This window comes from Eleutherodactylus coqui, chromosome 13 (assembly GCF_035609145.1).
Source record: "Eleutherodactylus coqui strain aEleCoq1 chromosome 13, aEleCoq1.hap1, whole genome shotgun sequence".
In the NCBI taxonomy this organism is placed as follows: Eukaryota; Metazoa; Chordata; class Amphibia; order Anura; family Eleutherodactylidae; genus Eleutherodactylus; species Eleutherodactylus coqui.
The window spans coordinates 50,684,504-50,704,346 of NC_089849.1; the positions used below are offsets into that span (position 1 = coordinate 50,684,504).

Sequence of the window (19,843 nt, forward strand, 5' to 3'; positions counted from 1 at the left end):
TGGAGTAGGTCCCATAATGCCAACCCTCTCTGCCTCTGTGTCATGGCCGTCCTTCACAGGGCGATTAAGATTTTGTGCATGTGCTAAGAGATCGCAGTCCAGAGATCATTTGGCCCTTTTGTGGGAAGATTCAGCACACTCATCTCTTTGCGCACTCGTGAGATTTATATAGCTCTATGGATGTTGCCCCCTATCCACATCACAGAGGAGTGGCGTTATGAGACATACTATAGATAGCATAAACTGTTAGCGGGTACCCGCGTCATCGCTAGTGACGGTGCAGGAAATGCAATTAAAAAAAAAAATAAATCTGTACGGCGCATGGCGGACGGCGAGCATCCGCAGTACAGATAGAGAAGGCACGTACGCAGTGTCGCTGGCCGCGGTCACAGCTGGATTCCGCTGCGGGAACCCGCATGTGGAATTTGGATTGTTCCCATGGGCCCCGCCTAAGTAGGTGTCAAAAAATGAACTTGGGGCTGGATAACCCTTTAAGCATATATTGCAGAATGTTCACTGACAAATAGCAAGCCACAGCAATGGGCAAGTTCTTTAAGAGAAACGTTCAGTTTCTACATTACCCTGGAGATAACACAAGAGGACAGTTGGGGCTCCCACTGGTGGAAACCTACATGATCAGCTGTTTGCAAGGGAAGCCACAGTGCAAATTCTCACTTTTCTTGCAGCATGGCTATAGAAAAGAACTAAGCCTTGTTTACCGCTACTATAATCAAAGGAGAGCTGAGAACAGCGCAGAAGATACCGAACAGACCAGCATACTGAATAGGTTCAAAAGACAGGCGCTGCAGGCTCATCAGAACACCAGCTGCCATTTATGGCAGCCTGTACTCTGTCAATGGAGTCCACACTACAGGTTAGGCCTTATTCACACAGTCACAACCATCTGAAGCATTGGATTCCAATGCATTCGTTCAGATGGGCAATTCTCCGGCGCGCAAAATAGTCCAGCCAGAAAAAATAGCGCATAAGCTGCAGATTTTGGCCGGCCACTTTTACACGCAGCCGGAAAAGACAGGTCTCGCCCTATCTTTTGGCTGCGATTAGCCGGCAGCTCCCATAGAAGCCTAGGGACTTCAGCAGCGGCTCACATTGCTCCCTCCCTTTGCCGGCTGATCGTGGCAATAGAAGCCTATGGGAGCTGCCGGCGAAGAGAACAGGAGAGAGTTTAGCATCGCTAAACTCTCCCCCTGAACGATGGAATTCTGGGCTGCGACGTATACATGCTGGACCTGGCTGTGTGAATGGGCGAGATTTAGCCGCGACTTGGTTCATGTGATTTTTTGACTGCAATGCGGGTGGCTGAAAGACGCAACGCCTGTGTGAAAGAGGCCTTACAGTGAAATAGCATGCATCTCCTAAAGGGTTTGTAGGCAGGAGAATTCCCTAAAGCCCCGCAGGTTATTATTGGAACACTCCCGGCTAACGGGATGGATTCCAATAATAATATTATGTAAGAGTATCTGTTAATATAATAGTCTGATCTAGCGAGAGGAAGCTAAACCCATTAACTTCTTGTGTTACTGAATGCGGCTGTGTGCTATATCTATAGGGCAGCTGTATGACGAGATATGGAAAGATGAGAATAAAGTTTAGTGTATTATAGGGCTTGGACAAAAAAAAAAAAAAAGGAAGATTCCCAAGAGGAACTTACAAGTGGGGGTATTCCAGACATTTACCATTGAGGACCTATACTCAGGATAGCTCAGCAATAGCTTGTCAGCATGGATCCGCAGCTTGGGATCCCCGCTGATCATCCTGCCCATTGTCAGAGACAGGCCGGCACAGCTCCCGTTCATGTCAATAGGAGCACAGCTGCCCATTACAGATCCAGCCTGACCACATAGAACATCCAGCACACTGCACTGACAGCGGATCCCCTCCGATTAGGTCATCAATAGCAAAGACCTGGAATACCCCTTTCAATGTTACATATTCTAAACTCACCTGAATTCCAATGGAGGATAGTTTGCGTTTCGGGAGGGGCTCGGGGGCACGCGGCTCTTCTTTGATGCTTTTCACGGCTGCATTTTTAGGGGGTATTTCAGGAGGGATTTGCCTGATGGGAGTTGGAGGACCAATTCGGGTTACACTTGGTGCCCGGGTACTTTCAAGGCTCTCAGTGGATGTGCTGAGCCCCGATTGGCTGTTGCCTTCACTCTGCCCCTCCTGTGCATCCAGATAAGAGTCCTGGGCAGATTCAGTACTACTTTGTACAGTCACAGATATAAAGGGTTTGGATGTGGTTCGAGGGGGTACAGGTGGGGGGGTCTTCTTGTAACCCACCAGACAAGAGGAGCCTGTAAGAACAGAGAAGAAGGCATGTTAAACACGGACAATATGCAGTCATAAGTAGCGTCGGTAGGACTCCAAGAACATTGACATCATTGCTTACAGTGTTCATGCCAGCATCTACGCCGTCATTTGTTCTTGCCCTCCAGCTTGTGTACTCGCCTTGTAAAGCAACTTTCCAAAACACTTGGCTAGCACAACCTATAGGTTACCATCGTTAGGCTCCATAGCATCAAATTATGGGACTCTCTGTGCACTGTTTGACACCATGTGGGCAAAGCATGGCTCTTTGTGTGTATTATTTGGCTGTATGTGGACAATGTGCACGATTGGCATTATGCTGCCAACTATCTGGGTATTTAAAGTGACGCTCCAGGTTAACATTTTGTCCTTAGACTGAAGGGGTGAGAACACATTACTTGTGGTCCTTCTATGTGGATGTCCCTTTGATCCAGCAGCAGAGACCAATACAATTTTCTAGCTACCTAATGCACTTCTCTGATTGACCAGCACTGCTCACATGAACAGTGCTAGCCAATCAGAGAGCAGGTATAGTGCATTGGTAGTTTAACACTACCAATGCATTGTGGGGATTGGGTAATTTGGCAACGTATAATATATCATAATCGTCCGCCAGTCACCTCAAAACGTCTTTCTGTACAGGAGCGATAGTTCAGTGAATGAGGTGGAGTGCACACGGAAATCTCTTCCAGCCACCTCCATTCATTGTGAACAGGAAGTCGTTCAAAGATGAGCGACTGCCTGTTTACTCTGAGTGAGAACTTGCCAATTAGTCGCTTTGTGAACTAGAACGAAGCTAATAATGACTACTGAGCGACTTCTCACTCAGTACCCAGTCAGGTCTGGCATTTACACGGGACAGCCATCACATTTAACACAAAAAATGCTTGGTTTGAGCAATACTTCAGACGATCATGGCTCAGTGCAAAGCCAGCCTAAGTAATTTGGAATTGAACGCTTTAATCGCAGACAGAACACCACCTATTTTTCTTTACTCTGCAACCAGCTGTCGCCCGCTCGTCAACTCGTGACGTTCATACCGGCTGCAGCTATAGAACAGCAATGATTTGCCTTCACCAATGCTAATAAGGAACAAGGGAAAAAAAAAAAAAAGGGATTCTGAGCCATTTCAACTGTAACTTTGGCGCTGCGTTATGCTACCTTCATTTATACGTCTGGGACTTGGCGATAAAAGGCTCAGAATATGGAAATACTGCTGTGTGAAGGCTCTCATGGTAATCCTAGACATACATGGATCAGGGTTTTAAAGGCTTTCAGAATGCACAGACATCAATGTATAAAGTAATTTCAATGTCCCTGTAAGACTCAAGAGTTGGAAGGCACAAAGTTCTGCTATGAATTAGGACACCGTAGGAGACAAAGCATATGTTTCACGGAAAAACTGAAGCATTTACAAAGTAGGGAGAGACCTAATGGGGGAAGACTTGGAATACTTTTTAGAAGGCAACCTAGTCTATAAAAGTATTCGGACACAATTTACATACTGCAACCTAACGCACCGTTACAGAAAGACGTAACAATCCAAACAGACAGCAACATATAGGGTGAAGACGAGCGCCACGTTACACAGCGGAGCATCCATGCTGCATACCAGACACGTCGTATTACAGTCCGCAGCCAGCACAGACACTTCCAGGGATTAGTGTCTGACTCCGTATCCCCATTGCTTCCCTTGATGTCTGACCTACATTTCCTGCACACATCAGCCGGTGACATATTCAGGACTGCTCATAGCAGCAAAACAACTTAAAGACTAAAATTAAAAACACAAGGGGGAGAATATTAAATGATTTACCGTGCTATGTATTCTGCCAGTGTAGACAGACGGGGTAAGAAAAAGGATATCCTAAGAAGAAAACAAGCCAGCAAGTGCTCTTGGATGCCTATTAAAAGGCGTTGTCCTAACAATGACAAGCCATATATCCCAAGAGGGCCTATGAACGTCATAAAGCAAGGCTCCCTGCCTGACTCATCCGTGGTGTACATGGTCTGACCGGCATGTAATAATTCAGCAAAATGTACTACAGATGTATGGCCATGCGTTTCCCCGAAAATAAGACGGTCTTATTTTTTTTGTCCCAAAAGAGGCACAGTGTCTTATTTTTGGGGGGTGGAGGCGCCTTCTACTCCCCTGGTCCCAGTCTGCCATCTCAGCTTCTTCTGGTGACAGGGCTTTGAATACCCCGCCTCCAGCAAAGCGAGCGCTTTGATTGGATCATTAAGTACTAGCAGCCAATCACAGCTGGCACTCAAATGAGCTAATCATAGTGTTTGCTTTGCTGGAAGCAGGGTATTCAAAGCCCTGTCACCAGAAGAAGCTGAGATGGCAGATGAGGAGGACTCTGCAGTTTGCCGCAGCACCGCCGGAGACTATTGGGATGCCACGGACCAGGTGAGTATTGATTTTTTTTTGGGAGGGGGAGGTCTTACTATCAGGGTAGGACCTACTTTCGGGGAAACAGACACACACTTTTTATTAGCCCCCACCAAGCCGGGCACTTGTTTTACGGACCTCAGAAGGATGGTAGACTGAGTCGACCTTGAGCCGACTACCTGAACCATGCGGGGATTAAACAACGAGGCTACACAAACAGCTGGACCCATCGCAATCAGATGATCACCAAGCCAGCTTCATCAATACAACCCAATCAAAAGGATGTTCGGGGAGCAGGAAAGGAAAATCCCTGCAACGGAACGGTTATGCCCAGAGATGGAACCGAACAGAGATGGGGGGGGTCCCCATTGACTATAATGGGGTCTGCCTGCTTCCCGGCTTTGGGACATTAGAAAAAGTGCTGCATGCTTTTCTGATGTAGCGGTCGGCGCAGCCGTATATATAGTGTTACGAACCTGGATCCCAATCTTTTCCTATAACTAAAGGGTAGGATGGGTCAGTTGAGATTTTTCAAGATGGGAACTGAATGATCATTCGATAGAACTGTATAATCATGGCTGTGATCACAGCATTTTGGTTTAATCACTTTCTACTGTTAGATTGGTAAATATCCGGCAAACAACTAATAACAGAGACAACTTTTTTCTAACTGCTTTGCACATATGTGAAGATTCATGTGTCAATCGCGGTTATATGACAGCTGAATAATTGTGGTGTATGGCAGCTTCTGTCACAGATACAACAATTACCAAGTCACTAAATCATCAGCAACCTCACAACCCTTCCTAGATGAACGAGGGAATAGAAAACCGCATTATGTCGTACTCCATGCGCATAATAGGACTTATATAGCAAGTCTACTTTTTCATCTTGGTTTGTCGGCTTTGGACCCCACAAGCAGCTCTAAACACCTAGAACAGCAGTAGTTGGCCAACAATCTGGCGTTGCAGCATCTATAAAAGGCGCCTTCTCCGATTTACCAAGATTGCTCAGTGGTTTCCGTAAACTTCACAGATCTCGCCATTCATTCTCCATCTGGATGCAACATACTTGCCTGAGAGAAGGGATGTTAGGGCCCTACCGTCTGCCTAAAGGGTTTGAGTCCCAGAGAATATGCAATAAAATCAATTTAGCCCATTTGGAAGAATGTTTGCTTGCTCAATTCTCGGACTTTTGTGAAGCTGCAGTTGACTGGTTGATGAATGAGCAAAAGGCCCTTCATCAGCTGATTGATAGATTTTTCAGCTACACATCAATGCATTGTCAGCAGCACACCTCCCCACGTGAATAGGGGGTGTGCTGCTGCCAATGATGAAACTGCACAGGGCTTCTTACACAGGCAGATGTGTGCATGGTCATTCACATGATCATCTGCCCATGTGAGGGTGCTGCTGATCACCTTACGAACGGGCAAATGCTCAATAATCTGCATGTTTCATGAGCACATCTCCCGTGTAAATGGAGATGTGCTGTTGTCAGCTATGAATCAGTATTGTGGGAGGAAGGGGGGGTTTGAATACTGTCACAGTTTTCCAAATAAGGATCCTCCGATGAAACTACAAGCTCTACAAATGGCGGTCAGCGGCTATTACAGTGGGGAGGCAAGCCCATTTCAATCCGCTTTCCGACTTATGGGGGACAGTAAAGAAATCTTGTCCAGATCACGGGGCTGGCTTTTACACTTCTGCTAAGCAGAATGTGTTGAAGGCTTTGTCTGGGCGCTCTATCACATGGCTATGGGTATTTCCTTGTTGGGGTTATACACTGGGCGTCTGTCATGGTTTTGCTCCGAGTGTTGCTTCCAGCATTTCATAGCGCAAACTTGTTCTACAAGAACTAGGATTTTACACCACAAGAAGCTCTCGGAATTCCCAAGGAGGTACACATCACAGAACTCCTAATTGGAAAAGACTACATGAAAATCAGATCATGCCCCAAATGCATAGTCACCGACTGCTAGAGGGATTCATGTAACGAGTCGCCCTAGCCGAGCATCCTCGTTGCCATCTAATGGCCTACACTTTCATGATCCTTGAGATCCACTCATTAAAACAGACCCGTCGCATTCTGCACATCAAAAGACTTTAGAAACTGACAACCAAGAAACACACTTCATGTATTATTCGTTACAGCTGTCTAGCTTCTTCTATACTAACAAGTGTGTTGTCCATTGTCATCGCTAATGTCACTTATTTTTATGGCATTCGCAAATTTACAAAGCCATACAGCGGAATACATTGGAATTAGAAATGTAAGGGGTGGTCTGTTATTAAGTGCCACTTGGAACCCTCTACATTATGTAGAACGAAAGACTTGTATTTCATGTTGTGGAAGGACACCTGAGGTAAAGAATGTACACCATGACCATCCATTTTAATAGGTGCCCTTTCCAGGCTTCCACTACATTGTGTGATAGCAGATTCTGGCAGAGACCCATAAAGTGAAAATGTATCAAGGAATGAAATGACGACATGCACCAACACAACTACAGAATGCCCGTCTAAGGATGAATCATTCTCAGAGTTCTTCGACAGATCCACCCTCATTGGTGAGCACGTTACAGAGTTCTGTCGACGAGAACATTTTCACAAAACATGTTCTGCAATGAAGTTGATCAGCTAACATGACTGTGTCCCCACCTACCTGAAAAAGAACTACTTTTTGCTACTAAAAAAAAGTTGTTTTTTTAATGTAGGGGGAGCTATCCCTAGGCTGAATAAGACTGGATTCACATGAGCATATGCGTATTTTTCCCACATTTTTTGTGCATCGGGTGTTGTGTATTTGTGGAACTGCTGAGGCTACATGGGTGTAGTGACCTCTAAGGTAATTGAAGAGAATTCTCCCAGTTAACAGAGTCTGAGAGGGGCGCATTATTGGAATGCAAGATGTTGGATGGTCGTCTTCGTGAATTGCCCACCATCTGGGCCGCTCTGACCAGATTGTTAGGTGTTGGGACCGGTGGATACGCAAGAAGGCATGCACACAAGGCAATAGGGTTCAGGACGCCTTCAACAGACCACCAGTCGAGAGGATTGTCTGATCATCCGACAAGTACGAGCAGCTCCAACTGTTTCATTGTCAACTATAGAGAGAGACATGCTATCATTACAGGCATCTGTCGGAACAATTTCCAGGAACTTGGCTGAAGGACATTTGCCCTCATTACATGCACAGCCTTTGACACCCACCATCTCCTCCATTTGCAGTGGTGTCATAAATGATAAATCTGGATGCTACAGAGCGAAACCGGGTTGTCTTCAGAAACGAATCCAGGATTAGTTTGGGCACTGACGAGAGCCATGTTCATGTCTGTAGACCTAATTGTGAGTACTTCAATCCTGCCTTTTCTGTGGAGCATCACACTGCCCCCTGCTGGTGTGAAGGTCTGGGGGCCATCACATACGACAGTCAGTCAGCCCTAGTAGTGGTAGGAGGGACAATGACAGCTCAGCGATAGGTTCAGGACGTCCTGCAGCCACGTGTGTGCCTCTCATAGCTTCCAAGGGGCAGCAGGATAATGCTCGGCCGCACACACAAGGGGGGGGGGGGGGGGTTGTAAAACGGATGTCCCCGCAACATTGTCACACTTCCGTGACTGCCCAGTCTCCAGATTTATCACCAATAGAATATGTGTGGGACCATTTGGGATTCCAACAACGTGTGCACGATCTAGAGGATCAGATACAGCAAATGTGAAGCAATATATGGAGGATACCATACAGAATCTGTATATTTCTATGCCTGCCCATATCACATCTTGTATCCAAGCTAGAGCCGGTACAACAGGGTAATAGAGCCTCCATGCCCACCGGTATCACATCTTGTATCCAAGCCAGAGACGGTACAACAGAGGACTAGAGCCTCCATGTCCAGCCATATCACATCTTGTATCTAAGCTAGAGCCGGTACAACAGGGTACTAGAGCCTCCATTCCCACCCACATCACATCTTGTATCCAAGCTAGAGGTGGTACAACAGGGTACTAGAGCCTCCATGCCGCCCGTACCACATCTTGTATCCAAGCTAGAGGCAGTACAACAGGGTACTAGAGCCTCCATGCCCACCCGTATCACATCTTGTATCCAAGCTAGAGGCGGTACAACAGGGTACTAGAGCCTCCCTACAAGTGTTTGTTTTACGTAGTAAATTCTCCTTTTGCTCCGATATCATTACTTCTATCCATGTTATAAGTGACATATATGATGTTACACGGCTTCCGACAACTTCTTTTAGGGAGGCATGTTGTGACAATCAGTTATTAATGTCATGTATGTTATGAATGTTATGTGACGACTACATATAGGATTCCAGTTCGGTGTTCTTATATACACGTCTAGCTTCATCTCCCTCCATCCTACTACTCTCCAGGAAATGGCCGCCAGGCCTCAGATGATGGTTCCTAGGCAACAGATGCATTTGCTCCACACAGTTACCGTGACAACACTTAGCCAAGCTGCGCCCTTTTAACCCTTTTGTTATAGCAAGACAGGCCTAAACCAGCAAAATGAACGAGGCGGGTAGAAAAGCAAAGGACAAAGACCCGTCATGTCCGACAACAGTGGGGTTCTTCAGGTACTGAGCAGCGTCACGTGTGAGTGACGCATGCCACACACGGACACATCAGGCCCCGGGGTCAGAGCGGGTCCATCAGGGGTCAAGTGCCCTGTCTGAGACATTTATAGACTTGGCAGACGAGTGACAACATAACAGGCGGATTTTCTGTCAACATGTCCACATGGTCCTACTGCGGAGTCAACACCACGAGGAGAAAACACGGACAGAGTGTGGCGGCCCACGTACCATGAGAACAAGTCACTGCAGACTGAAGTCCTCCGTGCCGAATACAGTGACACTACAGCAATTAGATGCCATCACCCAGCTTTCCTAGGAGCCTGAAAGGCAAATCTGCCTAGTAACATTAGGATATACAAAATGGCAGATACAGAACAGCATTATCAGTCCCATTTAGGGTATGTGCACACAGCGGAATCTAAAATGGAGCTTTCCCACATGGATTGCCCCTCTAGAGCGGCTAAGTTGCGAGCTTCTGTCACAGATTCGCACGCGGACCTGTGAATAAGCAAAGTTCACACGCAGAGTTTCCGACCGGTTTCCACACTGAGGAGGGTCAGATCACTTCTTCACAGGGATCACAGCAGATAGTCCGCAAGTGGATTTCGCTCAGGCGAGAGGTGCTAAATCTACGTTTGGTCGAACGGCAAAATATGCGGCAGACATTTGTAGCTTAGCGGTGGATTTATGGCGCAGTTTAAGAGGCGGAAAAATCTGCCTCAGATTCTGCCATGCGCACATACCCTAATGGTTTAATTCGCACGGGAAGGAGGTGACAGAGACCTGGCGGCCATATTGGGCAGATGAAGCACATCCTGGGGTGGCTTTACCTGGGACATCTGTTGTCCAAAAAGTCGCTTGATAAAGCAGCAGTTTGGCTACCAACAGGGAGAGAACAAGCATTCACTCATCACTTTGTTTCAGCTTACCTAATAGTCGCTAGTCGATTAACCCCTTGGCAACACACGGTGTACACATACAGCACCGAGTTCCAGCAGTTTCAGAAGTTGCATCACAGCGCGATTAGGATAACTGAGCGGCGAGGTCCCACTACAACCACTTAGATGCCGCTGTCAATGCAGAGAGCGGCATCTCAAGATTTTGGACAGGGCTCCCTCCTTCACCCCCCCCCCCCAACCCCATCAGGACTCCTGCGATCCGATCATGGGGTGCCGTTAGTTACCATGGCGACTAGAGGTCAACTCATGACCTCTGAGGACTATGAAATCATAGGGACTATGAGATCAAAAACATACTCCCTCTAATTACATGCTTCCTGATGTCCAAAATTATTAATTAAAAAGGACGCCTTCAATACATACGGTAAAATTTGTCATTCTGTATGGCATGATCATCGGTCTTAACACGTAGAAAAATTTAAGTTTGAAAAATCGCTCATTTTTCAAAGATACCGGTAACGGCCGGGTCGGACCCAGCTGTGAGAATTCTCACAGCGGGATGCGAGCTGTGCCCCTGCAGCGACCCGTGGCTTACCTCCTCCGGGGTCATGCAAAAATACATGCGACAGTCCAAGTGTTCCCTTGAAGCCCACTTGCGCATTTCCGTGCGTTTGGGGAGGAGTCAAAGAACCTCATGTCCCTTAACTAGCTGACGAACAATATTTGCGGTCGTGTAAATGCCATCAAGAATTCGTTCTGCTGTCACTGAAAGTTGCGTTAGCGACTATTCAGATGATAGTCATCCCGTGTAGGCACACCTTATGGCTGGAAAAGGTGTTGCATTGGGTACCTGCAGCGATTTAATCTTGACACGGACTGTAGGAAATAAAAGACACTAGAACAATAAAAACGGCTTTTTTTGGTTCGGCGGATCTCCGTATAAATGGCGAAGAGATCTTTTTACAGGAGATTCAAGTAAGCGAGCGAACAATAAAACCTTCCTGCTCTCATCACAATGTGTACGGAGAATTATTTACGGCGTGGCACTGTTTCCACACAATTGCATCAGCAGCAGATGAACAGAGCGGCAGGGGCCGGGTGTGTGCGCTGCTAATTCTGGAACCAGGGATTTAGAATATCACTGTAGACATCACAGCCAGCTAAGCTGCATCTCATTAAAGGTAAGAAAACTCACCGCCTTCTCTTGGCACAGCGCCAAGTATCTATCACACCGGCATCAACATCCGACACCTCAACTAGCAAGATTGTTTATACAGCGGCTCACATTCACACGTTCATTACCGATTCATGAACCCGGGACAATAAAGCCACTTCATGCTTCTGTCATCAGATCTCCTTCCCCGGCAAAGGAAGTTTTTGTCACCTTCATGAAGTTGATAAACACTTCTACCATTGAGGCCGTTGATTTAGTTATGTCTGCTGGGTGACAAGACATACGGTGACTTTAACAGCAACTTGAAGGATTGTCACCCTACTTTTATGGGCTACTGAACGGCAAACGCACTTCGTAATGGAGTTATATAGTAGTGGGTTTATAAAAATACATCAGTCTAGGAAATCCCAGCGATAACCAGATTAAGAGCCGTCAGAAAGGTCCTAACGGCGGTCACCCAACTCGCTAAGAAGAAGTTGACAGTGCAATAGAATTAACGTTTTTAGTAAAAATACCAATAATCAGGCTGGGTAAACGGACCAACGATCAGCCAACAGCTGGCCATCTCTCCATGTAGCCGGCCAATGACAGCTATATGGGGACGAGCTATTGCGATAATCTGCTCCGAGGTAATGAGCGCTGACCGAGGTGCTCATTGTCAGTCAATGGTTGTTGGCATGGGCAGATTTACATCTCTCATTGGGTCTTTTTACATTTCTGACTATTAGGCTCTGTTCACATTTGTGTTGGAGGATTCCATTGCAAATTCTAAAACCCCAGAAAACAAAGAGATTTTCTGTTGGATTGACCTAAACTCAATGACCTCCATCACAGTCAATGGGATCAGTTAGGCAACATTCGTACCCATCAGGAGATGGATTCACCCCCAGCTTCCCCTCCGTTCTGAGGGCAGTACAGTAAAAAAAAAAATAGAACACCCAACACAGGCGTGAAAAATAACCTTAAAAAGGAAACCTGTCACCTCATCTAAGAACCATAAATGAAGTTCTGATGCCTGGGAGTGTTCCCGCACGGTCGCCCCGAGAAGTTGGTGCTCCGTCTACCAGCATGACTCTATTGAGTCCGTGCTCACACACTCCCATAGAGAACAATGGAGAGCGTGATAGATGGAGCATTGACTGCCTAGGGTGACAGCGAATGAATGAAGAGCCCAGGAAATATAAAAAGTACATACCCGGACTTAGCTTTCAGTGCTTTGTAGGAGGCGATATGTGCCCTTTAATAAGGGTGGGCAGCTTGCCCTTTAATACCAAAGTCAGGCTTGGAATAGACAAATGTTGCAAAAATACAGTCTATTTGGAAAGAAAGAACTATTTAACACAGGCTGACATAAATGTTACATTATAACTTGCATGATCTGACCACTAATATAAATAAACATAGTAATACATTAGACAAACATCATATAGATGCATGCATCATACATAGTAGCAATCTACAAGTTAGAGCAAGCAAGCCCCATGCAGGAACACAATATATTATAATAGCAAGTACAACACATTGCAAGCCTTACTATCAACGCTGCTAAGAGTTAATGTAATACCCCTGCAGACACAAGCATACAAGTCTGGTGATCAAAGTCTGCATACAGGAACATAGACAGACCTTGGAGTGTCCTCGGCTGTACTTGAAGTGGATCTTCCGTCTTGTGGGATGCTGAGCTGGGTGTATGCTCAGTACCACCCAACTGTGTGCTGAATTACATAGGCTTACATAAGTGGTGAGTAATGGCACATACTGGAGCAACACCGCACCCCGCTGTAAAAAAAAGGAATCCACTAACTCTTTATGAGGCGAACGCAAACTATAATAAAAAAATATATATATTTACACCGGCTGGTCTGCTAGTGCATAAAAATATACAAAACCTGATGAAAAACACACCACACCTTGTACCGCAAAACGCTAGTCCGCTGCAAGCCAACAATGGTATGGCGTAGGGAAGAAAACCATCATCACATCCAGGATCAGGTGTCGGATATCCTTTAGGTGACGAAGGGTTAAGTGCATCGCGGTCACAAGTAAACTTCTGAGTTGGCAGACACTCCCCTTTTTTTAAAGAGACGGTGCCATGTGAGTATTCAGCTATGAGTCAGAAAAAGACCGGCAGGGGGAAAAAAAAAAATACACACCCAGCGTGTGTCATATCTGTGCGGTACACAACGCCAAGTGTATGATTACTGACATGAGTAACACACGCTAGACCCAAGTAGTGGATTATATTAGATTTGTCGCAGGCTTTCAGTTTATTCTCACTGACCTCCTACATCCTGAGTGGAAGTAAAAAGGCAAAGTGAGGGCGAGGAGAGGGGGGGGGGGGGGCGGTAATAGTGTGACACAGCAGGAACGTGCATTATAAAGTAGTGATCAGGAAGTGACGCCCGCCATGCATTCCCTACACTACAGCATGAATGAATGTAAAACCAGACACAAATTGCTTCCTGTCAGCTGCTCAACCGGTGTTCACAGACGTCCACATAAGACAGCTGGGGTGCAGCTGCTTTTTAGGCATGTGGACTTGTTGTGCGCGCTGATGTTCCTTTAGAAACGGTTCACATGGCATTAAACATTGGGGTGGGGGGAGGACGGACTATACGTTTTTATGTAACGCCACTTTCATACGGCCATAGCAGGTTGCTTTTTAGCATCCAAATTACAAGTGGGCCCCAAGCAGTTCAACTGAGCCGAAACCAAGATGGCTAAAGAAATCTATGTTGAACCACGAGAGGTCCGGGTGTGGTGGCCACAATCCAGACACTGAAATGCAACCATATTACGGTGAAGACTGCTTTTACAACCCCCCCCCCCCCCCCCTCTCTTTATTTTTTTCTTTAGCCCGTTGGCTACATATATTTTTAGTCTCGGAAACCCTCGTTAGGCCTACACCACACTTGCCATATGTGCGAATTGCACCCGAGAGGCAACTTGCATCCAACAGCACACAGACCCCCAATTGATGGACAGGCAGAACACTAACAGGCAGAAGAACACCCTATTTCTTGTTCATGAAACGGACAAGTTCAGGGTATGTGATTTCCCCCCCTCCTCCAGCGCACTCCACCTACATTCACTGACTACTGATCCCGTGGGACGTCATCCAGTGTAGCCGGCTTATATGTAGCCATGAATTCACCTTTGTTGACCATAGTGATCAGTCACAGCTTAGGTTTCATGGTGCAACTTGGAAAATACATTGATTGGTTGCCATGTGCAAGTAGGTTTTTGGCCATAATAAACTAGGCCAAATATATAATGTTAGAATAAATAAGTCTACGTATATATATTTACATTTGTCACATCTCTACCTAATATTTACCCAGTGGCTTCCTACACAACTGAGTGCTGGGCTACAAGCGAGGCACAGCAGCTTGTGGTTAGTGAGAAGTGCATCCTGGAGAGCTCAAGTTCACTTGTCTGCACCATCACCCTGTGCACTCAGGTGTCCCAAGTAGTATGACTGACTATACTTAGACAGTTTATTAACGTTAGCCTGACTTGACATATAGAACCCCAAGAGTGCTTTTACACTGAACGATTATAGTTTGGATGCCCGCGATAATCTGAACCATTCAGTGTAAACGCCTGCACAACTGAACGACGAGAATGCCAAAAAATTCCCCAAAAATTGAACAATGTAAATGCCCCCCCCCCCCCCCTTCCACCCCCCATGGGCTGCTAGTCCACATACAAATGTTAATTAATTACAAGGAGGAGGGGAAAAAAAAATAAATAAATAAATGTAGGTCCTATTCTGACCCAATTCATGGGCGAAAGTAGTACATGCAATTTCCACAGTCCCACGCACACACCTGGCCATGTGTCTAATTGTACACCACCCATATGAAATTGTAAGGGGTTGTTCCTCTACAAACACCTGTAGTGGGAACCGAGAGGTCATGTAGAAGAGCTAGACTAGTGGCAGAACTGGAAAAGTTGGGCGCAACTTGTAGTAGACAGTACAAACACCAATCTGTGTGTTGTTGATCTACTCAGATAGCACTTATGTGTCCTATTTCTGGTCCATGAACCGGTTAGGGCTGGCCATGAGCATAGCCTCATAGGCTATAATAGGGCCACATGCGGGAATTACACAGTACAGCCTCAAAATACTCCAGCGTGTCACTGGCCTAAGGGCCCTTTTACACGGAATGATTATTGCATTGTGGAAGTCTAACGATACTCATTCGGTGCAAGAACTGCCAGCAACTGAACCACAAACAATCTGTACACTTATTCTTCGCTCGGTTTACGCAGGCATGAAAATCAAACCATAATCGCCCGATGTAAACAGGCAGTGGTCCATCTATGACAGACTGCCTGTTTACTTTGAAAATATCTCCAGCGCGCTCCGTCTCCACTCACTGAGCATTTATCACTCCTGCGTGAAAGCACCGGCGCTATAATTACCGGGACAAGCATTAGGCGCTTAAGTGCCCAACAATCCAACAATGGTCCCGCCTGGAAAAGGCCCGTAAAAAGTGTGATTTAAGGTCAACACATGACCAGAAGTCACAGTACTTTATAAAAGAGGTTAAAAAAAAAGTCGCTTTCATGCCACTAGAATACCCAAAGCCCTGCACATAGATGTTCTATGGAGCTATGGGATGCTCCGTTAGGGCGGTCTCGTCAAATTCTGTATGCAGGAGCCCGCAGCGGAATCAGACCGTGCCCGGCTGGCAACTGCGCATACCTGTACTGCGAACGGCTTGCAATTTTTTTTAATGCTTGTTCTTCCCAAACCATCGCCAGGTGATGATGCGGAATCAGCCACCTTTCTGCAATGTCTATTGTGGAAGGGCCACGGTCGGGTGGCTCCCATGGATTTCAATGGAAGCCGTCCACGTGGAATCTGCACTTAAATAGTACGCAAGGTGATTTTCCTTTAGCGAGCTTGAATGTGTGCGGAATACCGTGGATCGTCCGTGCGGGTGATGATTGTGGATTCCGCAATTCAAACTTGCTCGTGGGAGACCAGTCTTAAGGCGATAGGTTTGGGATTTTTTTTTTTTAGCGCTCACTGCCATTGTTACTTTTAAATCTAATTTACACATCATTTGCCAAAGACCGCATGACAGGACAAGGAATAATCCTGAGGCCTGATCTCACCTTAAGATCCCCCCCACCAAATCCAATAAACAGCTAAACAGATCAGTTAGCACGCAACGATCCGTATTTAGAAAGTCCGCTGGGCGCTACATAATTATAGCATAATTCAGGGTTCACACAAGGTCCTCAAAACCCTGGAAGGTATTTTTATCTGCAGTTGATTCGGTCCAGACAGTTTAATGAAAGCTACTGGATCATCCGAGAATAGGATGTAAAGAAAGGTGAAACTACTCCTCTATACAGGCAGACGACCTATAAAGCTTACACATCCAGAAGAGCGAATGGAATGAGATGCAAGAAACCCCTCCAATCAGCATATAGTCCTGACTGACAGGGGCACAACTGCCATCCAATAGGTCGGAGTGACAGGTCTAGAAGAGCGGATATAGAAGTAGCAGTTTCATGCCTGATCAGATACGTGTTATTAAAATTTCATTATACAGATCAGTTTAAAGGCATTTGGAAAGATAGATAAAAGTCTGATCATTTGGGGCCCACCAGTGGGAACCCCACTTATCCAGAGAACTGGATCCCCCATCCTCCTCGCTGCACTCCCTGCAGAGAGAACGAACTGGAATGGAACAATGGCCATACATGTGCGGTGTTGCTCCTTTAGTTTTCAATGGACTGGAGGAGATGGAAATAGCTGAGCACTTGTACTCTATCAGCCCCACTGAAATGAATGGAGTGGCAGCTGTGAACATGCGGCCATCGCCCCATTCAATCTGATGTCAGTGTTGGTAGAAGAAGCAGTGTACACCCACAAGCTAGTGATTGGCTGCCTGGTGCAAGGTCCTAGCAGGATGGAGACTGAGGTTCGCCTTGGATGCAGGGTTAGGGTTAGGTAAAGTGTTAAGCTTACATTATTAGCTGTAAACAGCTAATAATGTAAGCTTAACACTTAAAGTAACCCTAACCCTGCACCCAAGGAGGCTCGCCCCGCAGCCTACCATCATCTCGGACAACAGGGGAGTTACTCAAAAGAATGGATTCTTCTTCCATGTGGGTACACACTACCTCACAGCTGGACGAAACTCACGATGGAATAAGCCCTTAGGCTGCTTGTCCATGGGCGTTGAGGTATCCCACGGCAGATGACCACTGCCCGGGAGCAGGAGCCGGCAGACGGATCTCCGCAATCAGCCTATCTAACAGATAAGCTGACCGCGAAGAATCGCGGCAATTTGCAGCATGCTGCGAATTGCCGGCCGTGAGCAGAGAATCGCAATGAGTCTCCCCTCGTGGACAGGGGGGCAGCGCTTTCCATAGCAACGCTATGAAAAGCTTCAGACAGCGTGATTCGCCGGCGATTTACCGCCAGCAAATCATCATCCGTGGACAGGGGGCCTTTCAGAAAAAAGGGCATGAACAGGTATATGATACTTTTTTTTTTTTGCTGAAGGCGGCACAATTTTACCTATGGCAAATAGTTTCCACCATAGGAAAATGAAAGGTTACCTTAAAGGTACCTTAACACAGTGTGATTATACCCTGAACAGTGAATTTGGGCTATAATCGTCCCATGTACATGGGGCCGCTGACAGGGCACTGAGCAAGAAATTGTCCACTTGCTGAAGTCACTTGGTTTTTATCAAAACTACAAACCAAGTGACCATTGGTCCGCGCTGCACTCATCAGATCTTTAGGCCTCTTCCACATGGGCGATTTTGTCACAAGGCGACAGCGCTACAAATCGCATGTATGTGGAGCCCATGCTTTCCTATGGGTTCTTCCACATGAGGGATGTTTTGTAGCCTGCGACACTGCAAGACTACATAATTTCGGCATACCCTATACAGCCGCAATTTGCAATTCTTTTGTAGCCCATGTTTCCCTATGGAGCCTTTCTATGTGTTGAATCACACAAAAACGCAGTTTTGTGCGATGCAACTTTTACAGTAGGAAATCCAACTGTAAATGGCTGCGATTGGTTCCTCAAGCGCTGGCTCTGATTATCCGAGTCGCACACTTGGGAACCAATCAGAGTCAGAGCTTCCTGGAGGCGGGGATTTTCAAAGTCCTGACCAGGAAGGTCTGCAGGAGAACTTCAAGCAACTGTCCCTAAGGCCGCCTGCAGACGAGCGGGTCGGATCCGGCGGCGAGGATGCTCGCCGCGGGACCCGACCCGAGCGCCTGCAGGGACGAGCGCGTACTCACCCGTGCCCGCCGGCCCCGGCTCTTTCATGTGCTGGCTGCCGGCGCATACGCAGACCGGAGCCGGCGGCCGGGTGACATTTCTGTGTGGGGCTCTGCGAGCCCCGCACAGAAATAGGACATGCCGCAGTTTGTTTGCCGCGCGAGATTTCGCGCGGCCGTCTGCATAGGATTGCGTTTGTTAACGGAATCCTATGCAGGCTTTGAGCGGTGGAAATCCCGTGGGAAATCCCGCTGCGGGATTTCCGCCCGTGTGCAGGCGGCCTAAAAGAAGGAAGAACGGGAAGCATTTAAAGAGACCAGGATGGATGAACACAGAACTTACACACGTTAAAAAAAGAAAAATATGTTTATTAAATGGAAAGAGGGGGAATATCTAAAGAAGAATACAATGCGGTCTGCAGAAACTGTAGGGCAAGTGTCAGAAAAGCTAAAGCTAATAATGAATTGAGGCTTACAACAGAGGCCAAAAGCAATAAAAAAAAAAAAAAAAGATTGGAGGTATGTCAAAAGCAAAATATGCTATTGGATGCTTACAAGATGAAGATGGTGAATTGGTTAAGAATGATGTTAAGGCTGCACTTTTAAATTCCTATTTTGTATCCGTTTTCTCTCAGAAAGTAGATAGAACATCAACTGATCTTCCCTGTGCTATTGGGGGAATAAAAGAATGCAAGCTATCTATAAGCAGAGAGATGGTGAGGGAACACATAGCTAACTTAAATGAATTCAAATCTCAAGTTCCAGATGAATTATATCCTAGGATACTAAAGGAAGCAATGGAGGGAAGTGCTGAACCACGCAGCATAATCTTAAAAATTTGTGGAGAACAGGAAAAGTCCCAGAAGATTGGAAAAGGGCAAATGTCCCCATCTTCATAAAAGGGTAGAAGGTGGATCCAGGAAACTACAGGCCTGTGAGCCTGACTTCTATATCGGGGAAGATCTTTGAACAAATTATTAAACGGCATGTATGCAAATAATTGGATAAAAATGGAGTAAATAACCAGAGCCAGCATGGGTTTATAACTAACAAGTCATGCCAGATGAATCTAATTTCCTTCTATCACAGTATCACCGACTGGGTTGATCAGGGAAATGCGGTGGATATAGTATATCTTGACTTTAGTAAAGCACTTGACACATTATCTCATACAATGCTTATTAA

At 46.3% G+C, this 19,843-nt stretch overlaps 1 protein-coding gene across 1 annotated transcript in view; it reads right to left on the reverse strand.

Moving 5' to 3' along the window:
• Positions 1–19,843, reverse strand: part of DLGAP4 (DLG associated protein 4) — a 117,432-nt gene that overhangs the window by 27,820 nt on the left and 69,769 nt on the right. Inside the window, exon 5 of the mRNA XM_066587634.1 lies at positions 1,966–2,318. Within this exon, the coding sequence (XP_066443731.1) occupies positions 1,966–2,318 (353 nt within the window). The remainder of the gene's footprint in view (positions 1–1,965; positions 2,319–19,843) is intronic.